This window comes from Phocoena phocoena, chromosome 7 (assembly GCF_963924675.1).
Source record: "Phocoena phocoena chromosome 7, mPhoPho1.1, whole genome shotgun sequence".
NCBI classification, from domain to species: domain Eukaryota; kingdom Metazoa; phylum Chordata; class Mammalia; order Artiodactyla; family Phocoenidae; genus Phocoena; species Phocoena phocoena.
This window is the reverse complement of record NC_089225.1, coordinates 99,931,531-99,956,588: the sequence shown is the minus strand read 5'-3', so window position 1 is coordinate 99,956,588 and position 25,058 is coordinate 99,931,531. Positions and strand designations below refer to the sequence as shown.

Below are 25,058 nucleotides of genomic sequence, written 5' to 3'. Positions count from 1 at the left end.
ACTCTCCAAGGACTGTTGGGGGAATAAACAGAGAGATGTTACACTGCCTGGCACAGAGCAAGCGCTTGACAAATGGAAGCCATTTTTAGAATAACTGTGTTTACAAGGATACATTTGGAGAATGCAAGAAGTAGAAGCAGACAAGATAACTCATATTCCTGTCACCCAACAAAAACTACTGTTAAATTTTCCCGTCTTTTTTTTTCTCCGTCAAACAGGTTATGTTTGTTTAACACAGTTGATCACACATATTTTTTATTCTGTATTTGATCACTTACGATTATCTCATCTTAGCTGCTTGGTATTATAAATTTGGCATTAAAACCTCTCCATAAGTGTTATTTTTAATGACTGCACAACATTCCATTGGTTGTCAGTACTAATTCAAATTCTTTTGTTTTTGAATATTTGGGCTTCTAACAACTTTTCTCTAATAACATAATCTTGCATAAAGATTCTATTTCATATCATAAACAGCACCAAAATAGTTTTTTAATCCCTTAATCCTAAATTGGATTGAAAGCAGAAAACACTATAAAAACTAGGTGACTAGATCACCTCTACTTTCTATTTTTATCCCACTAAGCAATCCAAGGTAACACGATTCTCCTAAACTGGAGGTCAAACAGAAGAGAAAGTTAAAAAGATTTACTCCAAAACATTGTACAGCTCTCAAAACTAATGTTGATACTTTAAAAAAAATTGTTTAGATTCACAAACCAAGTTGCACTGAAGGTCGAAATTTCAGCTGCCTTTTTTCTTTTATTAGAAAAATTATTTCTTTCTTCTCCTTTCATACATCTTATTGTTCAGGAAACAGTCTTACATACATATCTGAAATGATGTACTGTCACACACTCTGTTTAAAGGCAAAGCACCACAGGTAAAGCTGATCAGCTGACCAGAGTTCTCAGTTTATGGGATCTCACTTCCTGATTTTACATTAATTTCTGAAGGTCAGAAATGTCATCTCCAAAAAATGTCAAGGGGTTTGTAAAAAATAACCATTTTATTCAATATTATAGTTGTAGAAATGAAGTACATTTTCTTTAAGAAATTAAAAAAAGAAGAAAATGCCACTTAACATCGTTGGTGTGTCAGTACAGGCCAGCAGGAAAAAGTGCTGATAAGCTTGTCTCTTTGATACCAAGAACGCATTCTAGTCCAAGCTATAATATGCTTCCTATGTTTTCACTAGATGTTTCTTTTCTGCTGCTTTTCATCCTTTTCCATATTTCATATCAGAGGACTGGTACAGCCTTGAAAACTTCATTAACAGGAGCAAATTCAGTATCCACCGATTTCTTCTCAAAAGGCACTCTAACCCATCAGATAGCCCGGCAGTTCCATTCTCACGAATACTCTAGCCATGAAAAAACTCAATAGGACACAGACGAATCCAATGAATAGAAGGAGAAATCTACTGAGTCTGGGAATGTCTGATGCGTTGGATCGGTCCAGGATTATGAAACCTAAACCTCCCATTGTAAACAAGAAGCTGGATGGGAGTCCTCCCGTAATATCTTGTCCATTTACTCTGTAGGCCAAGAAAGCTACTGGTCTCTGATGCCCACGTTCATCAATCAAGGAGCCCACACTTGGAGGTTCGACAGTAACATCATAAATGATTCCTCCGGCGATGAGGAAGTAAGACACCGCCACCAGAGCGTACATCGTCATGGCCGACGGCATGTGCACCCAGGGCGGCTTCTTCAGCTTCAGGTTGGGACATTCGAGCACTAAGAACGGGACGCGGTACAAACTCTCCATGTTGGTGGCGTCAGGGGCAGCTGTCGGCCGCCGGCCCCACGCACCACCCAGGAACAGCTCTCCTTTTTTTTTCTTTCTTTGGCTGCATCACAGCATGTGGGAATCTTAGTTCCCCGACTGGGGATGGAACCGTGCCCCCTGCAGTGGAAGCGCAGAGTCCTCGCCACTGGACCGCCAGGGAATTCCCCTAAATTTCAGCTTCCTTGACTTGGGTACATTCTGGATAAGAAACCGTAAGTCAGCCCCCAATCACTTATACTCTATTTTTACTTAACTGCCATAGATTCTACTTCCTCTACATCACTGAGGAAGCTGCCTCCCGCTATTTTTTTTTTTTTTGAGGTGAAATTCACATAACATAAATTAGCCATTTTAAAGAAAACAATCCAGCTGCATTCAGTACATTGACATTGTTATGCAACTCCCACTTTTATCTAGGTCCTAAACACTTGGATCATTCTGAAATAAAACTCTGAACGCATTAAACAGTTACTCCCTATTTCCCTTTCCCCTGTCCCTGGCAAGCACCAATCTGCATTCTTTTTTGACGGATTTACCTATTCTAGATATTTCATATAAATGCAATGATTCAATATGTAACCTCTTGTAGGCTTTCACTTACCATCAAGTTTCTGAGATCCAGCCATGCTGTAACATGTATCAGTACTTCATGGCTTTTTATGGCTGAACAATATTCCCATGTATGGATAGATCACAACTTGTTTATCCATTTGTTTATCTGTTGATGCACATGTGGGTTGTCTCCACCTTTTGGCTACTGTGAAGAGCGCAGCAATGCCCCACTGCTTTAACAGTACTGAAAGCCAGAAAGGCTCAGCTAAAGTTTATGCACCGTCACTAAGTTTACCATCATCAGTAAAGGGACAAAGTGACATTTGCCTCTTCTTATGATCAAATGGGAAATACACCCCATCACCTTTGTGACCTTGTTGCCAAAAATGTCTATCCTGACTCTAATCATGAGAACATATTTAGGCAAGTCCAGACCAGGGGACATCCTACAAGATAATTAGCTGGGGCTGTTTTAAAAATATCAGTGCCATAAAAGATGAAAAAACAAATAAAAAGTATAGGAACAGGTCTAGTTTTAAAGGAAAATTTGAAGACAATTAGGGAAATTTGAATATGAGCCATGTGTTAAATAAGATTATTGTTTCAATGATACATTTCCTGGGTGTGATCATGGAATTGCAATTATGCACAAAATCCTTGTTTTCAGGAAACACATTCTACAGTATTGAGGAATGAAGTGCAATGATTTTTACAACTTAAATTCTTACTTTCAAATGGTTCAAAAGCAACAGTAACAGGGCTTCCCTGGTGGTGCAGTGGTTGAGAGTCCGCCTGCTGATGCAGGGGACACGGGTTCGTGCCCCGGTCCGGGAAGATCCCACGTGCCACGGAGCGGCCGGGCCCGTGAGCTATGGCCACTGAGCCTGCGCGTCCGGAGCCTGTGCTCCGCAACGGGAGAGGCCACAACAGTGAGAGGCCCGCGTACCGCAAGAAAAAAAAAAAAAAAAAAGCAACAGTAACAACAAACTGTGTGTGTGTCTACAGAAACAGAGAAAACAAACACTGAAAAATCCTAAGAGTTGGTGAATCGAGGTAAAAAGAATGTATACTGAGCTATTCTTTAAATACTTCTAAATTTCCAAAATTAAAAGACGGGGGAGGGGGCTTCCCTGGTGGCCCAGTGGTTAAGAATCCCCCTGCCAATGAAGGGGACATGGGTACGATCCCTGGTCCAGGAAGATCCCACATGCCGTGGAGCAGCTAAGCCCGTGCACCGCAACTACTAAGCCCACGTGCCACAACTACTGAAACCCACGCGCCTAGAGCCCATGCTCCACAACAAGAGAAGCCACCGCAATGAGAAGCCCATGCACTGTAACGAAGAGTAGCCCCCGCTCGCTGCAACTAGAGAAAGCCCATGCGCAGGAACGAAGACCCAATGCAGCCAAAAAATAAATTAAATACATCTTAAAAAATAAAATAAAGAAAAAAAAGGATGGGTAAATGTATGAATTATACATGTAATTGATAATAATGCATAATAAGTGAAGCACTGCTATTTGGGAACAAGTTGGGACCTCACAGAGAGCCGTACATCTGCAGCAAAGTCTTCATCTCCAATCTCATACATACAGAGGGAACGATCGATCCAATGACCCACTTTTAGCTTCAAAGCTGCCTTCAGGTATCCCTAGCTTTATAGAAAGAAGTGTTCCAGCAAAATCAGGGATATACATTTCCTTTTTTCATGAACTAAAGACTTTTGGCAAGGAGTGGTGGCCAGGTCGACAGCTTTTGGGTGGTGGAAAGTCCTTCAGTGCTTACATGGACTTTTCCTACCTCTGCTGCCTCCATCCATCTGGCTTCAAGGGATTCAACCTGGATACTTAAAATACAAGAGAATACAAATGAAAATGTATTGTAGTGTTTGACCCATGGCAAATGCTCCATAGATGATAGCAGAATTTGAAAAGTAAATGAATCCTAACAACACACTTTGCCTTTGGCATTTCTTCAATCAAAGACCTGATGTATATAAGTTGAAATTTTCTTTTAAGTTCTAGGTTTTAGTTTCCCTTCTTTATCAGTTTTTTTTAATTTAATAAAGTATTATTTATAATATGGAAAAATAATTGGTTAGTGAAACTTAAATAAAATAACACACAGAAAGCCATTAGAACAATGATGGTGCAGGAATTCCCTGGCAGTCCAGTGGTTGGGACTCCACACTTTCACTGCCGAGGGCTCAAGTTCGATCCCGCCAGCCACGCAGTGTGGCCAAATAAATAAAAGGAGAACACTTAAAAACAAAAACAATGATGCTATGATGGTGAAAGCAGCTCTTCTGCTCCTTTCCTGTTTGCCCATTTCTGTTCCCCTCTAACCTTACAAGAACCTAATTATAGGAATGAGATCACTAAGCAATTGAAACTAACTCCTGACGTTTGCTCTCCTGAATGCATACCATGCTTTGCCCAACCTGCTGATTGTTTTCCTAGATAAAAAGAAGTAAAAATGAAGAATTAAGCAGTTAAAAAATGACTAGCTCTCTACCCCCAACAGCCCCCCTAAGCAATCCTGCAGACAGATCACACAGGCAAGATAACATCTGAAGAGAGTCAGCCCATCTGCACTCGATGGAGAATGATGCAGAACCCAACCTCCTGCCTTGATGATTCACTGAGATTCCTCCTCCCTCCCGCATTTTTCCTTTTAAAGACTATAATGGCTCAGCAGAATCTTCAGAGCTGGTCTCTGGACATGAGTCCACCTTCTCCCCAGATTGCCGGCTTTTCTGATAAAAACACCTTTCCTTTCTACTGACACTCGCCTCTTGAATTATTGGCTTATGAGCAGCGAGCAGCTGAACCTCGGTTTGGTAACAATAGCATACAGGAAACTCTCAATAAATGTTAGCTATCAGCCACCACTGACTGCTTGAGACCTTTCAAAACACCAGTTTCATATGGCTCAACCCAATGTATTATTTTCTAGCGCATGTATTATTTTAATAATTTTTTTAAATAGGTAAACAAGAGGAAAGGAATATGCCAAAACATTTACAATAGTTATCTCTGGATGGGAATATGGACTTTTTTCTAGTCTCTGCTAAAAGCTCTTCTACAGTTTCCAACTTTTCTAATAACTAGCATGAACTACCTTATAATCAAATTTTATTTTAAAAAGATAAATAAAATGGTTCCACTAAAGAGAAAAAAAAGAAACTAAACACTGCAGAACAAATCTACTTATGTAAGAATATTCTCATCTTTAACATGATTCTATTAAATCTGATGAGCAAACTCCATCAGAAAAACATTGTGAAAACTAGTGGAAGTTTACTTACTTGCGTTAAGTAGCGACCAGTGACCAATTAAGAAATAATTTAAAATATTTAACTTGTATGTGTATCCTTTCCACTTGTATCCAAGAAGTTTTCATTTTTCCCCCGAGGAAAACTGTTTCTATACTTATTTTAGCCATTTAACATAGTATGGAGAAAGAAAACAACTGAGAGGCAAGCAAAATCCTTTAGCACGTCACATTCTTTTCCTTTTTATTCCTGAGGCATTGTATTTCAAAACATCAATCGGTGTCCTCTGCTGAGTATAAGAATGTAAGTATAACATTCCTCTAAGTTTTAAAATTCCTGCTTTAAGAAAACTTGCCTTCCAGAGTTTCTTAGGATGAGGATGGGGCTAAAAGACAAATCTCAGAACACTTCACAGAATTTTTCAGCCTAGATTCCCTCATATGTGGGTCTGCTCCATATCGCCTTTAAAAATTATTGCCATACAAGGATCTGCATTTTTCTTGTTTAAAAGTGAATTCATTATTGGACCTATTTCTTTGCCTAATGAAGTCAAATAAATTATAACAAGGATCCAGTTGAAACCAGTCCCATTTTCATACTATTTCAGAAAGCTTTACAAGCTGAAGGACGAAAGAAGCACAAATACTTTGTAGACCTACAAACTGAAAACCACATAAATAATCCATGATAAAAGAGGTACAGTAGTGTTTATGCAAGTCCAGGAATCTAGTATGAATCACCAGAGTGAATGTTACAATGTGCTCCCTCAAAATTTTCCAGATTAAGGGAGACTAAAAAGATGTAACTACATACAACGTGTGGATTCCTTTGCTATAAAGGACATCAGCGGGACAATCGCTGAAATATGAATAGGGCCTCTGGATTAGGTCATAGTTCAGCAACACTGTTATTTTTCTGATTTGGATAATTGTACTGTGGTTATGTAAGAGATATATATTAGGAAATATGTGCGGAAGTGCTTAAGGATAAAGGCAGACCATGTCTGCAACTTACTCTTAAAGAGTTCAGATGATGATGGTGATGATATACATGTGTGAGAGAGAAAGACAAAGGAAACATGGTAAAATGTTAACATTTGGGGAATTTGATGAAGAAATATAGAAAATTACCAAAAAACTTACAGTTATTATTTTTGAAGTTACTTCAAAATAAAAAGTGAAAACAATTTTAAGGGCCCTCCCTGACACCTACAGAACCAAAATCTCTGGGGAATTTGCATTTTAACAAGTCCCCAGGTGATTCTTAGATATACTCTGAAGTTGAAAACTTCTGATATAAATAAAATCAACAGTGGAAGACAACATTTTTTGACATCAATTTTCTCCAAATTAAACTATAAACTAATCTCAATCAAAAAGCAATTCCAATGAAAACCCCAGCAGGCTTTTTAGTATAAACTGACAAACCAATTCTAAAATGCATATGAAAATGTAAAGAACCTATAATAGTCAAAACAACTCTGAAGAAAAGAACAAAGCTTGAGGGCTAACACTACCTGATTTCATGAATTATTATAAAGTCACAGTAATCAAAACAACATGGTAATGGCATCAAGATAGATAAACAGATTAATAGTACAGAATAATCCAGAAATAAATCCACACATATATGGACAACTGAGTTTTGACAAAAGCACAAGCCCAATGCAGTAAAGAAAAAACAGCTTATTTTTTTCTTTTGAACAACAGAGCTGCAACAATTAAACATATGCCAGAAAAATGAACTTGGACCTTGTACTATATACAAAAATGAACCCAAAATGGATCATAGTTCTATATGTAAAACCTAAAACTATAAAACTTGAAGAAAACGTAGAAAATCTTTGTGAACTGGGGTTAAGCAAAGATTTCTTAGATATAACACCAAAAACACAATCCATAGAGAAAATATGGATACGTTAGACTTCACCAAAATTTAAAATTTCTGCTCTTCAGATACACAAAAGATAACCCATAGACTGGAAGAAAAAAAATCTATGCAAAGTGTATGCCTGATAAAGGACGTGTATCCCGAAGAACACAAACTCTCAAAACTCAATAATAGGAAAGCAAGCAACCCAATCAAAAATGCGCAAAAGATTTAAACAGGCACTTCAACCAAGAAAACATACAGGGGCTTCCTTGGTGGCACAGTGGTTAGGAATCTGCCTGCCAATGCAGGGGACACGGGTTCGAGCCCTGGTCTGGCAAGATCCTACATGCCGCAGAGCAACTAAGCCCGTGAGCCACAACTCCTGAGCCCGTGTGCCACAACTACTGAAGCCTGCCTGCCTAGAGGCCATGCTCCGCAACAAGAGAAGCCACCGCAATGAGAAGCCTGCACACCACAACAAAGAGTAGCCCCCGTTCACCACAACTAGAGAAATGCCGTGCGCAGCAACGAAGACCCAACACAGCCAAAAATAAATAAATAAATAAATTTATATTTAAAAAATGAAATAAGACTAAATTAAAAGATTATTTAAAAAAAGAAAACATACAAATGGCAAACAAGCACATGAAAAGATGTTCAACATCATTAGACATCAGGGAAATGTGAACGAAAGCTACAATGAGAGACACCACTACACACCTGTTAAAGTTGCAAAGATTAAAAGGACTGCCTATATCAAATGATGGCAAGGATATGGAGCAACTGGAACTCTCATACGGTGCTGGTGGGAATGTAAACTGGTACAACAACTCGGGAAGGAAGTTTGGCGATTTCTTAAAAAGTTAAACCTGCTCCTACCATAACATGATCAACCATTCCATTCCTAGGTTTACCCAAGAATAAAGAAAGTATACATTCGTTAAGACTTGTAGGTAGGGCTTCCCTGGTGGCGCAGTGGTTGAGCGTCCGCCTGCCAATGCAGGGGACACGGGTTCGTGCCCCGGTCCGGGAAGATCCCACATGCCGCGGAGTGGCTGGGCCCGTGAGCCATGGCCGCTGAGCCTGCGCGTCCGGAGCCTGTGCTCCGCCAAGGGAGAGGCCACAACAGCGAGAGGTCCGCGTACCGCAAAAAAAAAAAAAAAAGACTTGTAGGTAGAAGTTCACGGCAGTATTACTGATAATAGCTACGAGCCAAATATTCATGAATACATGAATGAACAAACAAATTGCAACATATTCACTCACTAGAACACCGCTCTGAAACAAAAAAGCTATGAACTACTTAATAACATACAAACAGAATGAATCTCAAAATAATTATATTCAGTGAAAGAAGCCAGACCAAAAAAAAAAGAAGAGTACATATGCTGTGTCTCCATTTATATAAAACACTAGAAAATGCAAACTAGTATTATGAATGACAGCAACCATATTAAGTGGATGCTTGTAGATGGGAGAAGGAGGGGTTACAAAATGGATATGAGAAACCTTTGGGGATGATGGCTATATTTACTATCTTAATTGTGGCAATATTTTTTTCAGGTGTGCATATGTGACAACTTAAACTGTACACATTAAATATGTGCAGTGGGAATTGCCTGACAGCCCAGTGGTTAGGACTCTGAGCTTTCACTGCCAAAGGCCCTTGTTCAATCCCTGGTTGGGGGTCTAAGATCCCACAAGCTGCACGGCACAGTCAAAAAATAAAATAAAATAAATACGTGCAGTTAACTGTTTGACAGTGTCACAATAAGGCTGCTTAAATAAATAAGTAAATAAATAGACCCATTCAGTAAAAGATCACAGTCTCACCACATGGTCTTAGGTAAGATACATACCTCTTGAGCTTCAGTTTTCTCACTTAAAAAAAATAAATCTAATAATCCCTGCCACAAGGATAGAAGATGGTCAATAAATGTTGGCTCTCTCTTTTTCAGTTTTCCACTTTTCAGTTAGCAGGTTGGTAGCACACAAGCTAGTAAGTAATGTTTCAGTTTCTTGAATATTAAGATTGGAAGGTAGGTGATCCAGCAATTCCACTTCCTAGCATTTACTGAAGGAAATGAAATCACTATCTGGAAAAGATATCTGCACCCCGTCATGTTCACGGCAGCATTATTTACAACAGTCAAGACGTGGAAACAACTAGTGTCCATCAACAGACGAATGGATACAGAAAATGTGATATATACTACATATATGAAATAGAATATTATTCAGCCATGGAAAGGAAATCCTGCCATTAGTGACAACATGGATAGACCTTTATGCTAAGTGGAATCAGTGAGGCAGAGAAGGACAAATACATAATCTTACATGTGTGGACAAACAAACAAAACAAAAGAATAAGCTCATAGATACCGAGAATAGATTGGTGGTTGCCAAAGGAAGGTGGAGGTATGCGGGGGGCCGGGGGAGGTAAAATGAGTAAAATTGATCAAAACGTAAAAACTTTCACTTATAAGATAAATAAGTCCTGGGCATGTAATGTACAGCATGGTGACTACAGTTAACAATACTGTATTGCATATTTGAAAGTTGCTGAGAGTAAATCTTAAAGATCTCAACATAAGAGAAAAAAAATGTGTGGCAATGGATTTTAACTAAACTTACTGTGGAACTCATTTTGCAATAGACATATATCAAATTATTATGTTGCACACCTAAAAATAATACAATGTTATAAGACTGGAAGACAGGCACTTAACATTTATCTCAAGGAAACAGTATTTGATTTCATGACTAAATGAAACATTTTGCTTTTTTTAAAAAAAAATATATATCCCAAGTGCTAATAGCTTAAACTCATTTCCTGATGGTGGAAAGAAAAATGCATTCCAAGATTTTGATTTAGAGACTTTAAAATACATAGTTAATAAAACTTCTCTTATCACCATTGGAAGGAGATACTACATGAACTCCTTACTTTAAAATAATTAAAATGGAAAGAAATAGGTAAGCGTTTATACTGCCTTTACCGTAAGAATTGAATTGCAGGGTAATCAATGGCCCTAGATGATGAGGAAAAATTATTCCTGGCATAAATTCTAGTTAATATGTGAAGAATGAATGATCGAATATGAAAATTACCATTTTGTAGTCCCAAATAAAACAGTTAATTTGGTCAAGGATCATTAATGGAGACTAGGTGAAAGGTCAACGGTCAATAGGGAACTTTTATTTGCAGCATGTCAATTACCACCCCTCACATTACTTCCTACCTGTACCCACTGACCACTCTCATAAGGGACAGCTAGGCACTGTGCATTCTGACATAAGGCAACATGAGCACACAGCAGCACCTCGGCAAGGACTTGCAAAAAGGTTTCACCTAAATCTAATCAAACCTTTAGCTCCAACTTCCATTTTAGAAGAAATACAGGGAATTGAGGAACATGTTAACCCTACAAAATAGCAATCAGAGAACTTCTGAAGACACATCTTGCAGGACAGATAACCCGGCTTCTTCAATGCTTCATTGACAAGAAAACAAATGGGGGGAAAAACTGTTCTAAATTAAAAACTAAATGCAACCCAGGGGGCTTTTTTGGATCCTGATTCAAGTAAGTCACACATAAAAGTGTATTTGGGGCTCAATTTTAGGAAATATGAATATTGACTTGGTTTAGATGATTTTAAGCGATTAATGTTAATTATGCTACATGGGACAATGTTACTATAATTTTGTAAAACAATTTTATAATAGGCATACTAAAGTACTTGGGATTAAAATACAATGTGATTTGCTTTAAAATATTTTTGCAAAATAGGTAAAACTAATATAGCAAATTGTAAAAATAATTATAAATCCAAGTAATGGGTATATGGGAGTTTATACCCTTCTCTACTTTTCTGTATGTTTGGAATTTTTCATAATAAAATTTCCAAAATATATGATAATACAAAATAATATGCTCCTAGTAACACGAATGTCAAATGTATGCAATAAGAGCATTTAAATGAATTGTCTGTCAAGCCACTGTAGTTTGATTCAAATTAGGACTGGTGGGCCATGTCTAAGTTATTAGTACATTCACATGTGACACATAAGGCTCTACCACCCACCTTGTGACCTTGAGCAGTTACTGCACCTCCAAGCTCTATCTTTGGAAAATGAGTACAGGGGTTAGCCCCTACCTCTAGGGTCACTGTGGGGATTTACATACATGAGTTGATACAAATAGCGACATGTGGGGTGGACCACTTCCCTTTTGGGTGACAGAGTGAAGACATTCAACCAGTACTTATTGTGTGCCTCCCATGGGCCAGGCACGGGCTGGGTACTCCCTCACTGAGCCTGTGAACTAGGATGTATCAGGGAGGAAGAAATTTTCCTCTACCCTCCTACGTTCCTCTGGCTGATCTAAGAATTAAATTGACGTGAGAGATTAATGGGAGAAAATCAAACAAAATTTTAATAATATGTATGCCTGGGGGAGACCCAGGAAAACTGAGTAACTTGCCAAAATGGCCAAAACCTTCCCCTTAAATACCATCCTCAGGGCTTCCCTGGTGGCGCAGTGGTTGGGAGTCTGCCTGCCGATGCGGGGCACGCCGGTTCATGCCCCGGTCTGGGAAGATCCCACATGCCGCGGAGCGGCTGGGCCTGTGACCCATGGCCGCTGAGCCTGCGCGTCTGGAGCCCGTGCTCCGCAATGGGAGAGGCCCGCGAACCGCAAAAAAAAAAAAAAAAAAAACCATCCTCAGCTAAAGACAAAAAAGGATATTGAAGGTGGGTTGAGTCAGTTATGGGAGGTTATGAGAAAAAGCACAGTAAGGAAGGGTAAGGTTTTATGCAAATTTAAGTCCCTGCCTTCTTCATTGGTAGGTTTCTAGAGATTTGGTCATCATGCTCTTCCTGGTACAGCAAGGGAGACACCCTTACAAATGGAGATTTCCCTTATAAATGTAAATGTTTCTTACAAAAGGGTAACTTCCACTAGGTTTTCAGAGTTTTTCCCATGTCTGCTGCTTCTTAGAAAATAAGCAGCTTAAAATAATTAATATACCAAAGAAACATACTTGGGGCTGGCAAATTCTGCTCCCCTACAGATGGCCATAGAGACCTTCCTCAAGTAACCACAGACATACACAAATACAAGCAATGATAAGGGCCATGGAAGGAAAAGACAGTGGGCTATCAGAGATGTGCTGGCTGATGAGGAAGAAAGTCAGTCTCCAGTTTCAAGGCATTAACTTGGACAGCACAGTGGTTAAAGCAGGAACTCTGGGTAGAATATTTGGGTTTGCACCCAGCCCCTCCACCTCCTACTAACTGTGTGACCTTGAACAGTTCACTTCACCTCTTAGTTCCCTCAGCCGTACAAAGAGCACAGGAAGACACAGTCCTTACCTCACAGGGCTGTTGTGAAGATTACATGGTTAATAGTGTATGGTGCTTAGAACTGTAGAGGTAGATGGCAAGTGCCAAGCTGTAGCTGGCAGAACACACAAGGCCCGCTCTAAGTGTAGCTGTTACCTCAATGGTACTTTGGCCTAGAGCAAAACAAAGTGTAATAATGCTGTCTCAACAGTTTGGCCTAGGAGGACTTAATGAGTTAATTATTTGAATTTCCTTTTTTAGTAAACTCTAGCTGTACTTGGAGAGTTTATTAAAAAAAAAAAAAAATTCCTGATGTGCAGGTTCCTTTCTGAAACAAATGAATTCAAAATTCTAGGGATAGAGCCTGGGCATCTTATTTTTTAGAAATTCCTCCAGTGATCTTAATGTGCAGCCAGGGTTGAGAACCACTGATCCAGGCATTCAAAATGTAAAATGGTTTCAAAATTGTAAACCTCTACAGTGTAATGAATTTATTATTACTGTGGCCTGGACAGTGTACAACCCATGATCTTATAGCACACAAATGACTTGAGCCTTCTGAAGAGTTTAAGTTCCCAGTAATTCCTGTCCTCTTACACCCCCTCCTTTTCCCTGACCCTCCCCATGCCCCCACCCCCCTCAAGAGCAGAACAAACATCCAGAGAAAAAGCTCCCAGATAAGCCCCCCGCCCCATCCAGTGACTGGTTCCAGCGCATTTCTACCTGGGCTTAATTTGGGAACTGGCTAGAACACACTCTCCTGGGTCGAATTATTTAGAGAGAGAGGCCATCCAACCCAACCTAACGTGTGGTGCAGTCTTCTTTGCAGCAAGGTAGCTTTCTGCATCCGGAAAACCTTAAACAAGGGAAAGCTAACGCAGATATTTGTTATGGGGTGGGGGGGGGGGAATACAGAAGAAATCAGGTTTCAAATCCCTGGGCATTGTTTTTCCATTTATGAATCGATAATTCAAGAAACGAGTTTATCTACTTTTGAGGGGCTTAAGTGCAATGTCCGATAGCTCGATTGGGTCGTGGTTACACTTGGCTGTATACATTTGTCAAAACTCACCGAGTTAAAATCTGTGCTTTTTACTGCGGGTAAAGTACACCTCGAGTTTTAAAAACAGCACAGGGGAAAATAAAGTTGCCAATCAGTGGCTTGCTACAAGGTTCACGTGGAAAGATGAATCAAAGAGGGGAGTCCTAAATTAGCTACAAATGCCCTCTGTGACCTGCCTGCTCTGGCTCACAAGGGAAGTAGTGATGTCCGGGAGGGGGGGAGACGGAGCCCCAGGCACCGCGGTGTTTCGCCCGGATCTTGCGCGGCCGGAGTCCTTACCGAGCAGAAGGAAGGACAGGACCCACTGCAGCACCGCCGCCGTCTGCAGCCGCCGCGCCAGCGGGATGTTGAGCGGCGCAAACTCGACCTTCATGGCCCGGCCGGAGCGAGGACTGCGCCGAGCGCTGCCGCCTGGGACCTCGCTGCTCCGGGGCGCCTGCCGGGTGTGCGCTGCGTGCCGGCCCAGCGCCCGGCACCCCGGCGCAGAGGAGGCGGCGACCGCCCCGGAGTGGGCGCGGACTGGACTTAGTCTTGGGTGGGAGGGCGCGCCGGGGCTGAGGCTGGAGGCTGCCAATCACGCGCCCGGGCTCGGGAGCAGCTGCGGCGCCCGGGGCGCATTGGCTGGCGCGCCGCATTGGGCACAAGGGTGGACGAGAGGGGTCACCTGGCAGCCTGCCAGAGCTCGGCGACGCGGGCTCCTGCAACTTCGCCCAAGACCTGGGATCTCCACCGGGCTGGTTGATTCAACTGGTGGATTACTGTGCGCTAGGCTTCAGCATCCGCCTTTAAACCCACCTCTTGCTCCGAGGGTGTCTGCAGCTGGGAAAGGGTTAGGATCTCCCACCAGCTGGAGGAAGGCGCAGGAGTTAGGTTCTCTGGAGCTTGGTACCCATCTGTTTGTTGGTCTGTGTTCCCCACACCACCCCCAAACTCTGGGGCCTCCTCATCTTTGTGTCTCAGATTCCTATACGAATCCTGGAAAACTTTCGCTTATTCATTCAAAGGACATTTATTGAATACCTCCCACGTGCCGGGAACCATTCTGGGCGCTGGGGGATACACTCAGTAACCAAGTCATTCATCAATTCCCAGAGGGTACAAATTATGGGGGGGGAACATAAGGAAAATAACCACACAGTTGGGTAATTGCAAAGTGAAATGCTACTATGAGTGAATGAGAAGGTTCTAGGACTTAGACTGGAAGGTCAGTCTCGGAAGAAGTGACCTTGACTTTAATTATAACGGTGAATCTAATTCAAGCAAAGGGAAGCACATGTGCAAAGGTCCTGTGGCTGAAAGTCAAAGAAGACCAAAATAGTGGGAGCTCAGGGAACAAGGAGGAGAATGGAGTGAAATGAGTCAAAAATGGTAGCCAAGGACCAGATCCTTGCAGGCTGTGTTTAGGGTTCAAGTTTTTACCCTAAGATTTGCCAGTGAAGGGTTTCAATTATGTGTTAGATAAATGGATGGATTCTAAATTGTGCCTCATGCTGTGAGCGCCCACTACATTTTCTTTGTAAATCTTCCTGTATAGTTGACCAACACCAAGTGGCAGGTAGCTGTCAAGTCATTGCTAGATGGGAGTTGACTACCCATCCCCCCACCATGCCCCTTTCTCCTTCAACGTTTTAATAGAAAGTTAGATAAAAATAACAACCACTGGGTAGTTCAGGGGAGTTGTTTGTGACTTTTTGTATGCAAAACTTGCGGTTGTTTTTTTTTTTTTGGTTCCTAATTGAGAAATCACTTTTTTGTGTGTGCCACATTTTCTTTATTTCAAGCCACAGGTCTACTTGGAGGGTCATGCAGCAAGAGGCTTATAAATAAAATCAGTCTGTGAATAGTGTCAGCACATTAAAAGACAGAATCACTGAATTTTCTTGTTAGGTAAAGAGCTCACATCTTTGGAATCCATGACTCGGTATTATTTATGGCACACCTGAGAGGTACCTTGCTCCGATTAACATTACCATGCTACTCACTATAAAAAAGCCCAAGGGTAAACTACTGAAGATGCTAGGGTCACCATTTTCCAAAGACTGAGTGCTAACCCAACCCATGGACTTCATCACAGCTTTCTTCCATGTAGAATAACGAATTTCACTTTCCTTGGCGTTGATCTGAGGTTCAAACCGCTCCATCGTGACAGCTGACAAATCCTCAGGCTCGAGACTCCAAACGCCAACCCCTTCTGCAGCCCCGGCTGCCATGGCAGCTCCCAGGGCAGTTGTCTCATGTATCAAGGGCTTCACTACTGGGATATACAGAATGTCTGCTTGTAGCTGCATAAGAATTTTGTTGTTGGTCATTCCTCCGTCTACCTGCAAATGGCTGAGTGCAATTCCACAGTCCCGGTTCATGGCATCCAAAATCTCTCGGGTTTGGAAACAAACAGCTTCTAATGAAGCAAAAGCAATATGGCATTTATTGGTGAATTGGGTGAGCCCACAGATGATCCCTCTGGCACTGGGCTCCCAATAAGGTGCATATAGCCCTGAAAAGGCTGGGACAAAATAGCAGCCATAAGAGGAACCTACTTCTTTAGCAAGTTTTTCAATTTCCTCTGAGGTCTTTATAATTCCAAGATTGTCTCTGAGCCAGCGAACAGCAGCACCGGCTATAGCTACCGAACCTTCTAATGCATAATGTACTGGTTTGTCTCTTCCGAGTTTGTAAGCCACTGTGGTCAGAAGGCCATGTTCAGAAAATACACACTTATGGCCTGTATTACATAGTAAGAAACAGCCTGATCCATACGTGTTTTTGGCTTGTCCATCCTGGAAGCACTGTTGTCCCACCAATGCAGCAGATTGGTCCCCCAAACACCCAGATATTGGCACACCTTCCAAGGCCCCAGCTTTCATTAGGCCATAGATCTCAGAAGAACTCCGGACATTTGGAAGAATTTTCATTGGAACTTGAAAAAATTCACAGAGCTCTTTATCCCATTCCAAAGAATGAATGTTGAAAAGCATCGTCCTGCTTGCATTTGTTACATCCGTACAATGGACGCCTCCACTGGCTCCTCCTGTCAAGCTCCAAATAAGCCATGAATCAATGGTCCCAAAAAGGGCTCTATCTTCTTCAACTGCCTTTTGAACTTTTCTCACGTTGGCAAGGAGCCAACGAAGTTTCACTGCACTGAAGTAAGTGCTAAGTGGAAGGCCTGTCTTGGTCTTGACAAAGTTATTATTTACTGGAATGCTTTTACGAAGACTCTCAACGGTAGATTGGGTTCTTAGATCAAGCCACACCACAGCATTGTAAAGAGGTTCTCCAGTTAACTTGTCCCAGACCACAGTGGTCTCCCTCTGGTTACTGATACCAATAGCTTTTATGTTGCAAATATTGAGCTGTCCAAGTTTCTCACACGTTTTCTCTATACACTCACAGACGGACTGCAGGATTTCCTTAGGGTCTTGTTCTACCCATCCTTCTTTTGGAAACTCTTGTTTTATTTCCACTTGATGATGACTAACTAGTTCGGCTGTTTTGGGATTGAAAACCAAAAAGCGCGTCGAGCTTGTGCCCTGGTCCACTGCTCCCACCAACTGCCCCAAAACTGCTTTCTTCGTGGCTGCCATGAAACTCGCTTAGGTCGGCGGGCGGGCGGTAGCGTCCCGTTTCCCGGGTGACGGCGGCGGGAGGGGGAGGGGCGGACGGCAGGCCGGGAGGGCCAGCTAGCGCGCGGCCGTAGAACGCAGTATCGGCAAGGAGCTTCTCGCCCCGCCCCCCCTCTTCTCTTCTAGATTCTTCTAGATTTTTTCCCTGCACCTTACCCCACTGGTAGTGGGGATGCGTTGAGTACACAGCGTGTCAGACATTGTGCAGAGCCCTTCAGCAGCCTGAGCTTATCCTGGAGCAACCCCGCGAAATAACTGTTAGCTCATTCGGCAGTTAATGAAGGCCAGGCTCAAAGTCACACAGCTGGCAGAGTGAAGATTCAAATACGGTTTTGTCGTCTAAAACCTGGAAAGGAGTCATCCCTTCATCAGTTGACCCACACGTGGAACAAGTATGTAGGGAATGCCTGCTTTGCACCGGGCATTGCCCTGCGTGCCGATAGCACAAAGGTGAATTAAGACAGGGTCTCTCAGCCTTTGAGAATTCCCACGCATTCATTCATTGATTATTTATGGAAAGGCTGGTATGTGCTAAGCACTAGGTGAGGAGTGGAGATGGGCTGAATAAGATGGGATGAGTAAGAAAGGTCTCTGTCCTCATGTGGTTCACGGTCTAGTGAGGGAAACAGAAAATAAACCAAATGTGTGCTAGTGCCCCGAAAGAAACATGCAAGTTCCAGTGATAGAGAATGAGCACCTAATTAGAAGAGATTGGAGGTAACAAGAGTGGAAGTGGGGAGACCCTAAGGAGGCTGTTGTAGGGTGAGAGTAGAGGATGGTGGCTTCGTCTACTGTGTTAGCAAAGGAGAATAGAGATGGATTTGACATAAGCCTGGGAGATGTGAATGGCAGGACTGATTGATTAATTGGGTTCACAATCTATTAGGAGATAAGAAGAGCAGCATACCCGGAGCTCCTTCTCCCAGTCACTTGGAGCAAACTCGTCTGGTTCATGCTCTTGTCATCTTCCCCGGGCCCTCAGCAGGTAGAAAAGACCTGTCATACCCCATCATAGCTCCTTTAAGCAAAGCAGGGACCCATGAGGTTCCATCACCATTTTAATGAACAACTAAATCATTCACTCATTTGTTTAACAGTCAACATATGTTTATTTGTGTACCAGGTTATCGGAGTTAAATGGTGAGAAAATTTTAATTCAACAAGCTATTCAAAACAACTTTTCTGTAGGAGTTTTGTTGATCTCTAGAAATAAAACTAATAGGAAAACATGAACCTTACACGTTTTCTTTCCAAACTACACATTTTGTGGAATAGGGAGCTTACAGCAGAGAAGATGAGGGATTTGTCCAAGGTACCCCAGCCAGTTACCGGCAAGGAGTAGACCTAGATCTCTTTACAACGCTACTAAAACAGATAAGCAGAAGCAATGTCGTGTAGGATCATGGTTTCAAACTTTGACTTTAGCAGGGGGATTTTTTTTAAATCTTCAAATAACTCCAATTTATAAAAGAAATCAAAGTGAAACTGCTCTTGTTGGAAATGAATGGGGATCCTGACTCCCACCTTCTCAGTATCTTCCTCCTTCCCAAGCTGTATCTTTAGCAAAGTGAAACTGATATCAAACAGTTACAGAACCTCTGAGGGATCAGCAAAACCCAGGTTGGAAACCACTTTTTTTTTGGTGGTGGTGGGTAGGCTAATATTTGGAGAAATACAAAGTTTAAACAGGGTTGCAGTTAAAAAACTATATGTGATATATACGCTTACTCAGTGCTTACCATCTACCAGGTACTGGGCTACATGCTTTCTGTGCTGTGTTTGATTTAAGCCTCACAGCAACTCTCCAGGGTAGGTACTCTTATTCCTTTACCAGTAAAGATAGTGAGGCTAGAGGTCAAGTTAATTGTTCACCTAGTAGGTAGTAAAACTAAGTTTCTGTTTTTTAAAAATGGGCTTGTCTGTTTCTAGACCCTGAGCAAGTAACTGCTGTACTAAACTCTTCCTCAAATGATACCACGAGGGAGGAAGGGGATGTTGAAACAGAGGAACCGGTCACTGAACCTCTGGTAGAAGAATGCAGAGGACCAACTTTGTCATGGTTTGCGTTGGGGTTAGTTATTCATTCAGTCAACAAATATTGATATTTACCAGTCATATACTATGTGCTTGGCTTTGGGTACATATGAGTGAATAAAACATGCATAACTTTTCAATAATTCAACATAAATTTATAAATCACCTCTGCCGTGGTTAAATCCTGAAGTGGCCATGGTGATAGGAAATCAACACTGTCCGGCTTGAAGATCTGAGATTCCGGCGATCGAGTGTGGTTCCTCTTTCCACTTCTCAGCTCTAATTAAGGAATGAGAAGGTGATAGTTTAGATTGCCTTATAGATTACAAAAGCCTATCCTTGGAAATGAATAACTAAAAATCACTTCCTCTTTTTATTTTGTTTCCTGTGCATTTTACCATAGCTAACTTCTACTAACAAGAAGATGACGTTTTTCTATTTTACTGTAGTTTAAGTTAAAATGTTCCTATCGTTAAGTTTAAAAGGAAACAGCATTCTCTCTAGATTGAGAGGCCTTAAAGGGGACAGTTTAGGACAAAGGTCACTGTTCTGGTTTTCATAAGATGCATTAGTCATAAAGATAATATTTCTCTCTCATTCACACACACACCACATAAACTGTGAACCCAACCATCACAGTTACCATAATTCATTGAGAGTGACTGGCTCGGGTTAAAGTCAAATAGAGGACCATCACTATGGTAATTCTGATGGAATGTCCTTCACGAAATTCTATTCTCAAGGCTCTTCTGAACAAAGTTCAAGAAATTTGCCCAGGCCCCTCTGTTTTCTTACTTTCTTCTCAATGAACTATGTTATCAATCTGACAGGGCTGGAGTATGTTTGTTCTGGGCAAAGTTTCAGGCATCTTTCCCAAGAGAGTGAGACTTTGTAGCCACCATGATAATGGTCCGAAGTTTACCTTTCCTCTGTGCTTTCTTGTTGCTATAGGCACATACAAGTTCTCAGACTCTATATACATGCTTTCTTTTCACATTCTCCTTTGAATGCTCCATTGACATAGGTTCAATTTTTACCTTTCCATTAGTTAATGTTAATATTTGTTATTTGCTCTACAAAATAGGTGCTTCCATAGCTGCTCTTTTAAACAATTATAATACTATGAACAATTACTCTGAGAAATTATTACGGTAATCACTAATATTTATGAAATGTCCTTTCTCTTCCCATGAACCTCTCTCCCCTTTTGTTTGCACCCAGCCTGGGAACCTACCTGGGGCCCCAGCCACCCAAACAAGGGAAAAACTAGGAGAAAGTGACTGGGAATGCCTACTGCAACCAACCTGGGTCCAGGACAGGCTCTTGAATGAAGCACTCAGCAACTCAAACAGCAGTGTCCTTGGAGGTGTGGCAAAGCAGGCTCCATCATTTACTTCCAGTTTCCAAGAAGGTCCAATCCAATGGATGGGCTTTCACTCATGTTTGTATCTTTCTGGTTGTTTATGGTTACTTGGTATATGACCTGTTGATTCCTCGGATCTATTATTATTACTTTTTTCCCCAACACATGCCATTTCCCCAGCCTGGCTGCTATCATTTCTCCTCTGGATTATTGCAACCACCTAAGTGATTTCTGTGCCTTGAGTTTTGCCCCTTGAACTACCACCCCTAATCCCTTCTCCACAATGTACCCAAAGTGACCTTTCCAAAATACCAAGTCAATCATGTCATTTCTCTGCTTAAAATCTTTAAGATAAAGTCCAAACTCTAATGTAGTCCTAAAAATTTCAGGGTAATCTACAAAGGGATTAGAACGCCCCAGGAGACTCACAGGAAACGCATAAAAGATTTCAGCCAGAACAGAACTTGTTTTGGATACATAGCAATTACAACAAAGTCAGTTATTGTAAATTGTATCATCTATCACCTCAGTTTGCAACAGCAACCCCACTTTTACTAAGCGTAATACCAGAGCAAATTAATGTCTCCGATCACTTGGATTGTTACCTGGAATATAAATGTCTAATATTCAAAAGTACTTAGCGTGTTTCAAATTGTTTCCACATACTTTATCCCCAAACCATCCGGAGAGGTCCTACCCTCACTTTATGGATGAGGAAGTGGACAATGTTTGTTTTAGGAGAAGAAATTACAGACATAAAAGCTTACCACTTTATTATTTTTTCCCTAATCAGAATTTTTGCATATGTTTCTTTTTTTTTTTTTTTTTTTTTGCAGTATGCGGGCCTCTCACTGTTGTGGCCTCTCCCTTTGCGGAGCACAGGCTCCAGACGCGTAGGCTCAGCGGCCATGGCTCACAGGCCCAGCCGCTCCGCGGCATGTGGGATCTTCCCGGACCGGGGCACGAACCTGAGTCGGCAGGTGGACTCTCAACCACTGCGCCACCAGGGAAGCCCATATGTTTCTATTTTTATCGAGGTATAGTTGATGTACAATGTTATATAAGTTTCCAATGTACAACATAGTGATTCACAATTTTTAAAGGTTATACTCCATTTATAGTTATTATAAAATATTGGCTATATTCCTTGTGCTGTACAATATATCTCTGTAGCTTATTTATTTTATACATAATAGTTTGTACCTCTTAACTCCCTACCCGTATGTTGCCCCCCCGTTCCCTCTTCCCCACTGGTAACCGCTAATTTGTTTTCTATGTCTGTGAGTTTGTCTCTTTTTTGTTATAGTCACTCATTTTATTTTATTTATTTATTTAACAGCTTTATTGGAGTATAATTGTTTTACAATGGTGTGTTAGTTTCTGCTTTATAACAAAGTGAATCAGTTATACATATACATATGTTCCCATATCTCCTCCCTCTTGCACCTCCCTCCCACCCTCCCTATCTCACCCCTCTAGGTGGTTACAAAGCACCGAGCTGATCTCCCTGTGCTATGTGGCTGCTTCCCACTAGGTACCTATTCTACATTTCTTAGTATACATAAGTCCATGCCACTCTCTCACTTCGTACCAGCTTACCCTTCCCCCTCCCCATGTCCTCAAGCCCATTCTCTATGTCTACGTCTTTATTCCTGTCCTGCCCCTAGATTCTTTATAACTTTTTTTTTTTTTTAGATTCCATATATATGTGTTAGCATATGGTATCTGTTTTGCTCTTTCTGACTTACTTCACTCTGTATGACAGTCTCTGGGTCCAACCACCTCACTACAAATAACTCAGTTTCGTTTATTTTATGACTGAGTAATATTCCATTGTATATACATGCTACATCTTCTTTATCCATTCTTCAGTCGATGGACACTTAGGTTGCTTCCATGTCCTGGCTATTGTAAATAGTGCTGCAATGAACATTGCGGTACATGACTCTTTTTGAATTATGGTTTTCTCAGGGTATATGCCCAGTAGTGGGATTGCTGTGTCATATGGTAGTTCTATTTTTAGTTTTTTAAGGAACCTCCATACTATTCTCCATAGTGACTGTATCAATTTACATTCCCACCAACAGTGCAAGAGAGTTCCCTTTTCTACACACCCTCTAGACCAGCACCTATTGTTTGTAGATATTTTGATGATGGCCATTCTGACTGGTGTGAGGTGATACCTCATTGTAGTTTTGATGTGCATTTCTCTAATGATTAGTGATGTGGAGCATTCTTTCATGTGTTTGTTGGCAATCAGTATATCTTCTTTGGAGAAATCTATTTAGGTCTTCTGACCATTTTTGGATTGGGTTGTTTGTTTTTTTGTTATTGAGCTGCATGAGCTGCTTATAAATTTTGGAGATTAATCCTTTGTCAGTTGCTTCATTGGCAAATATTTTCTCCCATTCTGAGGGTTGTCTTTTCATCTTGTTTATGGTTTCCTTTGTTGTGCAAAAGCTTTTAAGTTTCATTAGGTCCCATTTGTTTACTTTTGTTTTTATTTCCATTTCTCTAGGATGTGGGTCAAGAAGGATCTTGCTGTGATTTATGTCTAGACTGTTCTGCCTATGTTTTCCTCTAAGAGTTTTAAAGTATCTTGCCTTACATTTAGGTCTGTAAGCCAGTTTATTTTTGTGTACGGTGTTAGGGAGTGTTCTAATTTCATTCTTTTACATGTAGCTGTCCAGTTTTCACAGCACCACTTATTGAAGAGGCTGTCTTTTCTCCATTGTATATTCTTGCTTCCTTTATCCAAAATAAGGTGACCAGGGCTTCCCTGGTGGCACAGTGGTTGAGAGTCCGCCTGCCGATGCAGGGGACACGGGTTCGTGTCCCGGTCCAGGAGGATCCCACATGCCGTGGAGCGGCTGGGCCCGTGAGCCATGGCCGCTGAGCCTGCGCATCCGGAGCCTGTGCTCCGCAACGGGAGAGGCCACAACAGTGAGAGGCCCGTGTACCGCAAAAAAACAAACGACAACAACAACAAAATAAATAAGGTGACCATATGTGAGTGGGTTTATCTCTGGGCTTTCTATCCTGTTCCATTGATCTGTATTTCTGTTTTTGTGCCTGTACATTATTGTCTTGATTACTGTAGCTTTGTAGTATAGTCTGAAGTCTGGGAGCCTGATTCTTCCAGCTGCGTTTTTCTTTCTCAAGATTGCTTTGCCTATTCGGGGTCTTTTGTGTTTCCATACAAATTGTGAAATTTTTTGTTCTAGTTCTGTGAAAAATGCCATTGGTAGTTGGATAGGGATTGCATTGAATCTGTAGATTGCTTTGGGTAGTATAGACATTTTCACAATGTTGATTCTTCCAATCCAAGAACATGGTATATCTATCCATCTGTTTGTATCATCTTTAATTTCTTTCATCAGTGTCCTATAGTTTTCTGCATACAGGTCTTTTGTCTCCTTAGGTAGGTTTATTCCTAGGTATTTTATTCTTTTTGTTGCAGTGGTAAATGGGAGTGTTTCCTTAATTACTCTTTCAGATTTTTCATGATTACTGTGTAGGAATGCAAGAGATTTCTGTGCATTAAGTTTGTATCCCACTACTTTACCAAACTCATTGATTAGCTCTAGTAGTTTTCTGGTAGCATCTTTAGGATTCTCTATGTATAGTATCATGTCATCTGCAAACAGTGACAGTTTTACTTCTTCTTTTCTGATTTGGATTCCTTTTATTTCTTTCTCTTCTCTGATTGCTGTGGCTAAAACTTCCAAAACTATGTTGAATACTAGTGTTGAGAGTGGGCAACCTTGTCTTGTTCCTGATCTTAGTGGAAATGGTTTCAGTTTTTCACCATTGAGAACAATGTTGGCTGTGGGTTTGTCACACATGGCCTTTATTATGTTGAGGTATGTTCCCTCTATGCTTACTTTCTGGAGGGTTTTTATCATAAATGGGTGCTGAATTTGTCGAAAACTTTTTCTGCATCTTTTGAGATGATCATATGGTTTTTCTTCTTCTGTTTATTAATATCGTGTATCACATTGATTGATTTGTGTATATTGAAGAATCCTTGCATTCCTGGGATAAATCCCACTTGATCATGGTGTATGATCCTTTTAATGTGCTGGTGGATTCTGTTTGCTACTATTTTGTTGAGGATTTTTGCATCTATGTTCATCAGTGAT

General features: G+C 41.2%; 1 protein-coding gene and 2 pseudogenes across 1 annotated transcript in view; all 3 read right to left on the bottom strand.

Annotated features, from left to right (window-relative positions):
* The window catches only part of MOGAT1 (monoacylglycerol O-acyltransferase 1), a 28,180-nt gene extending 13,911 nt beyond the window's left edge, over window positions 1-14,269 (bottom strand). The window contains exon 1 of the mRNA XM_065880537.1: window positions 14,176-14,269. Within this exon, the coding sequence (XP_065736609.1) occupies window positions 14,176-14,269 (94 nt within the window). The remainder of the gene's footprint in view (window positions 1-14,175) is intronic.
* Window positions 1,321-1,773, bottom strand: LOC136125647 (oligosaccharyltransferase complex subunit OSTC pseudogene; annotated as a pseudogene).
* Window positions 14,270-15,824: 1,555 nt separating the features above from the next.
* Window positions 15,825-17,480, bottom strand: LOC136125779 (glycerol kinase pseudogene; annotated as a pseudogene).
* Between the last annotated feature and the right edge of the window lie 7,578 nt (window positions 17,481-25,058).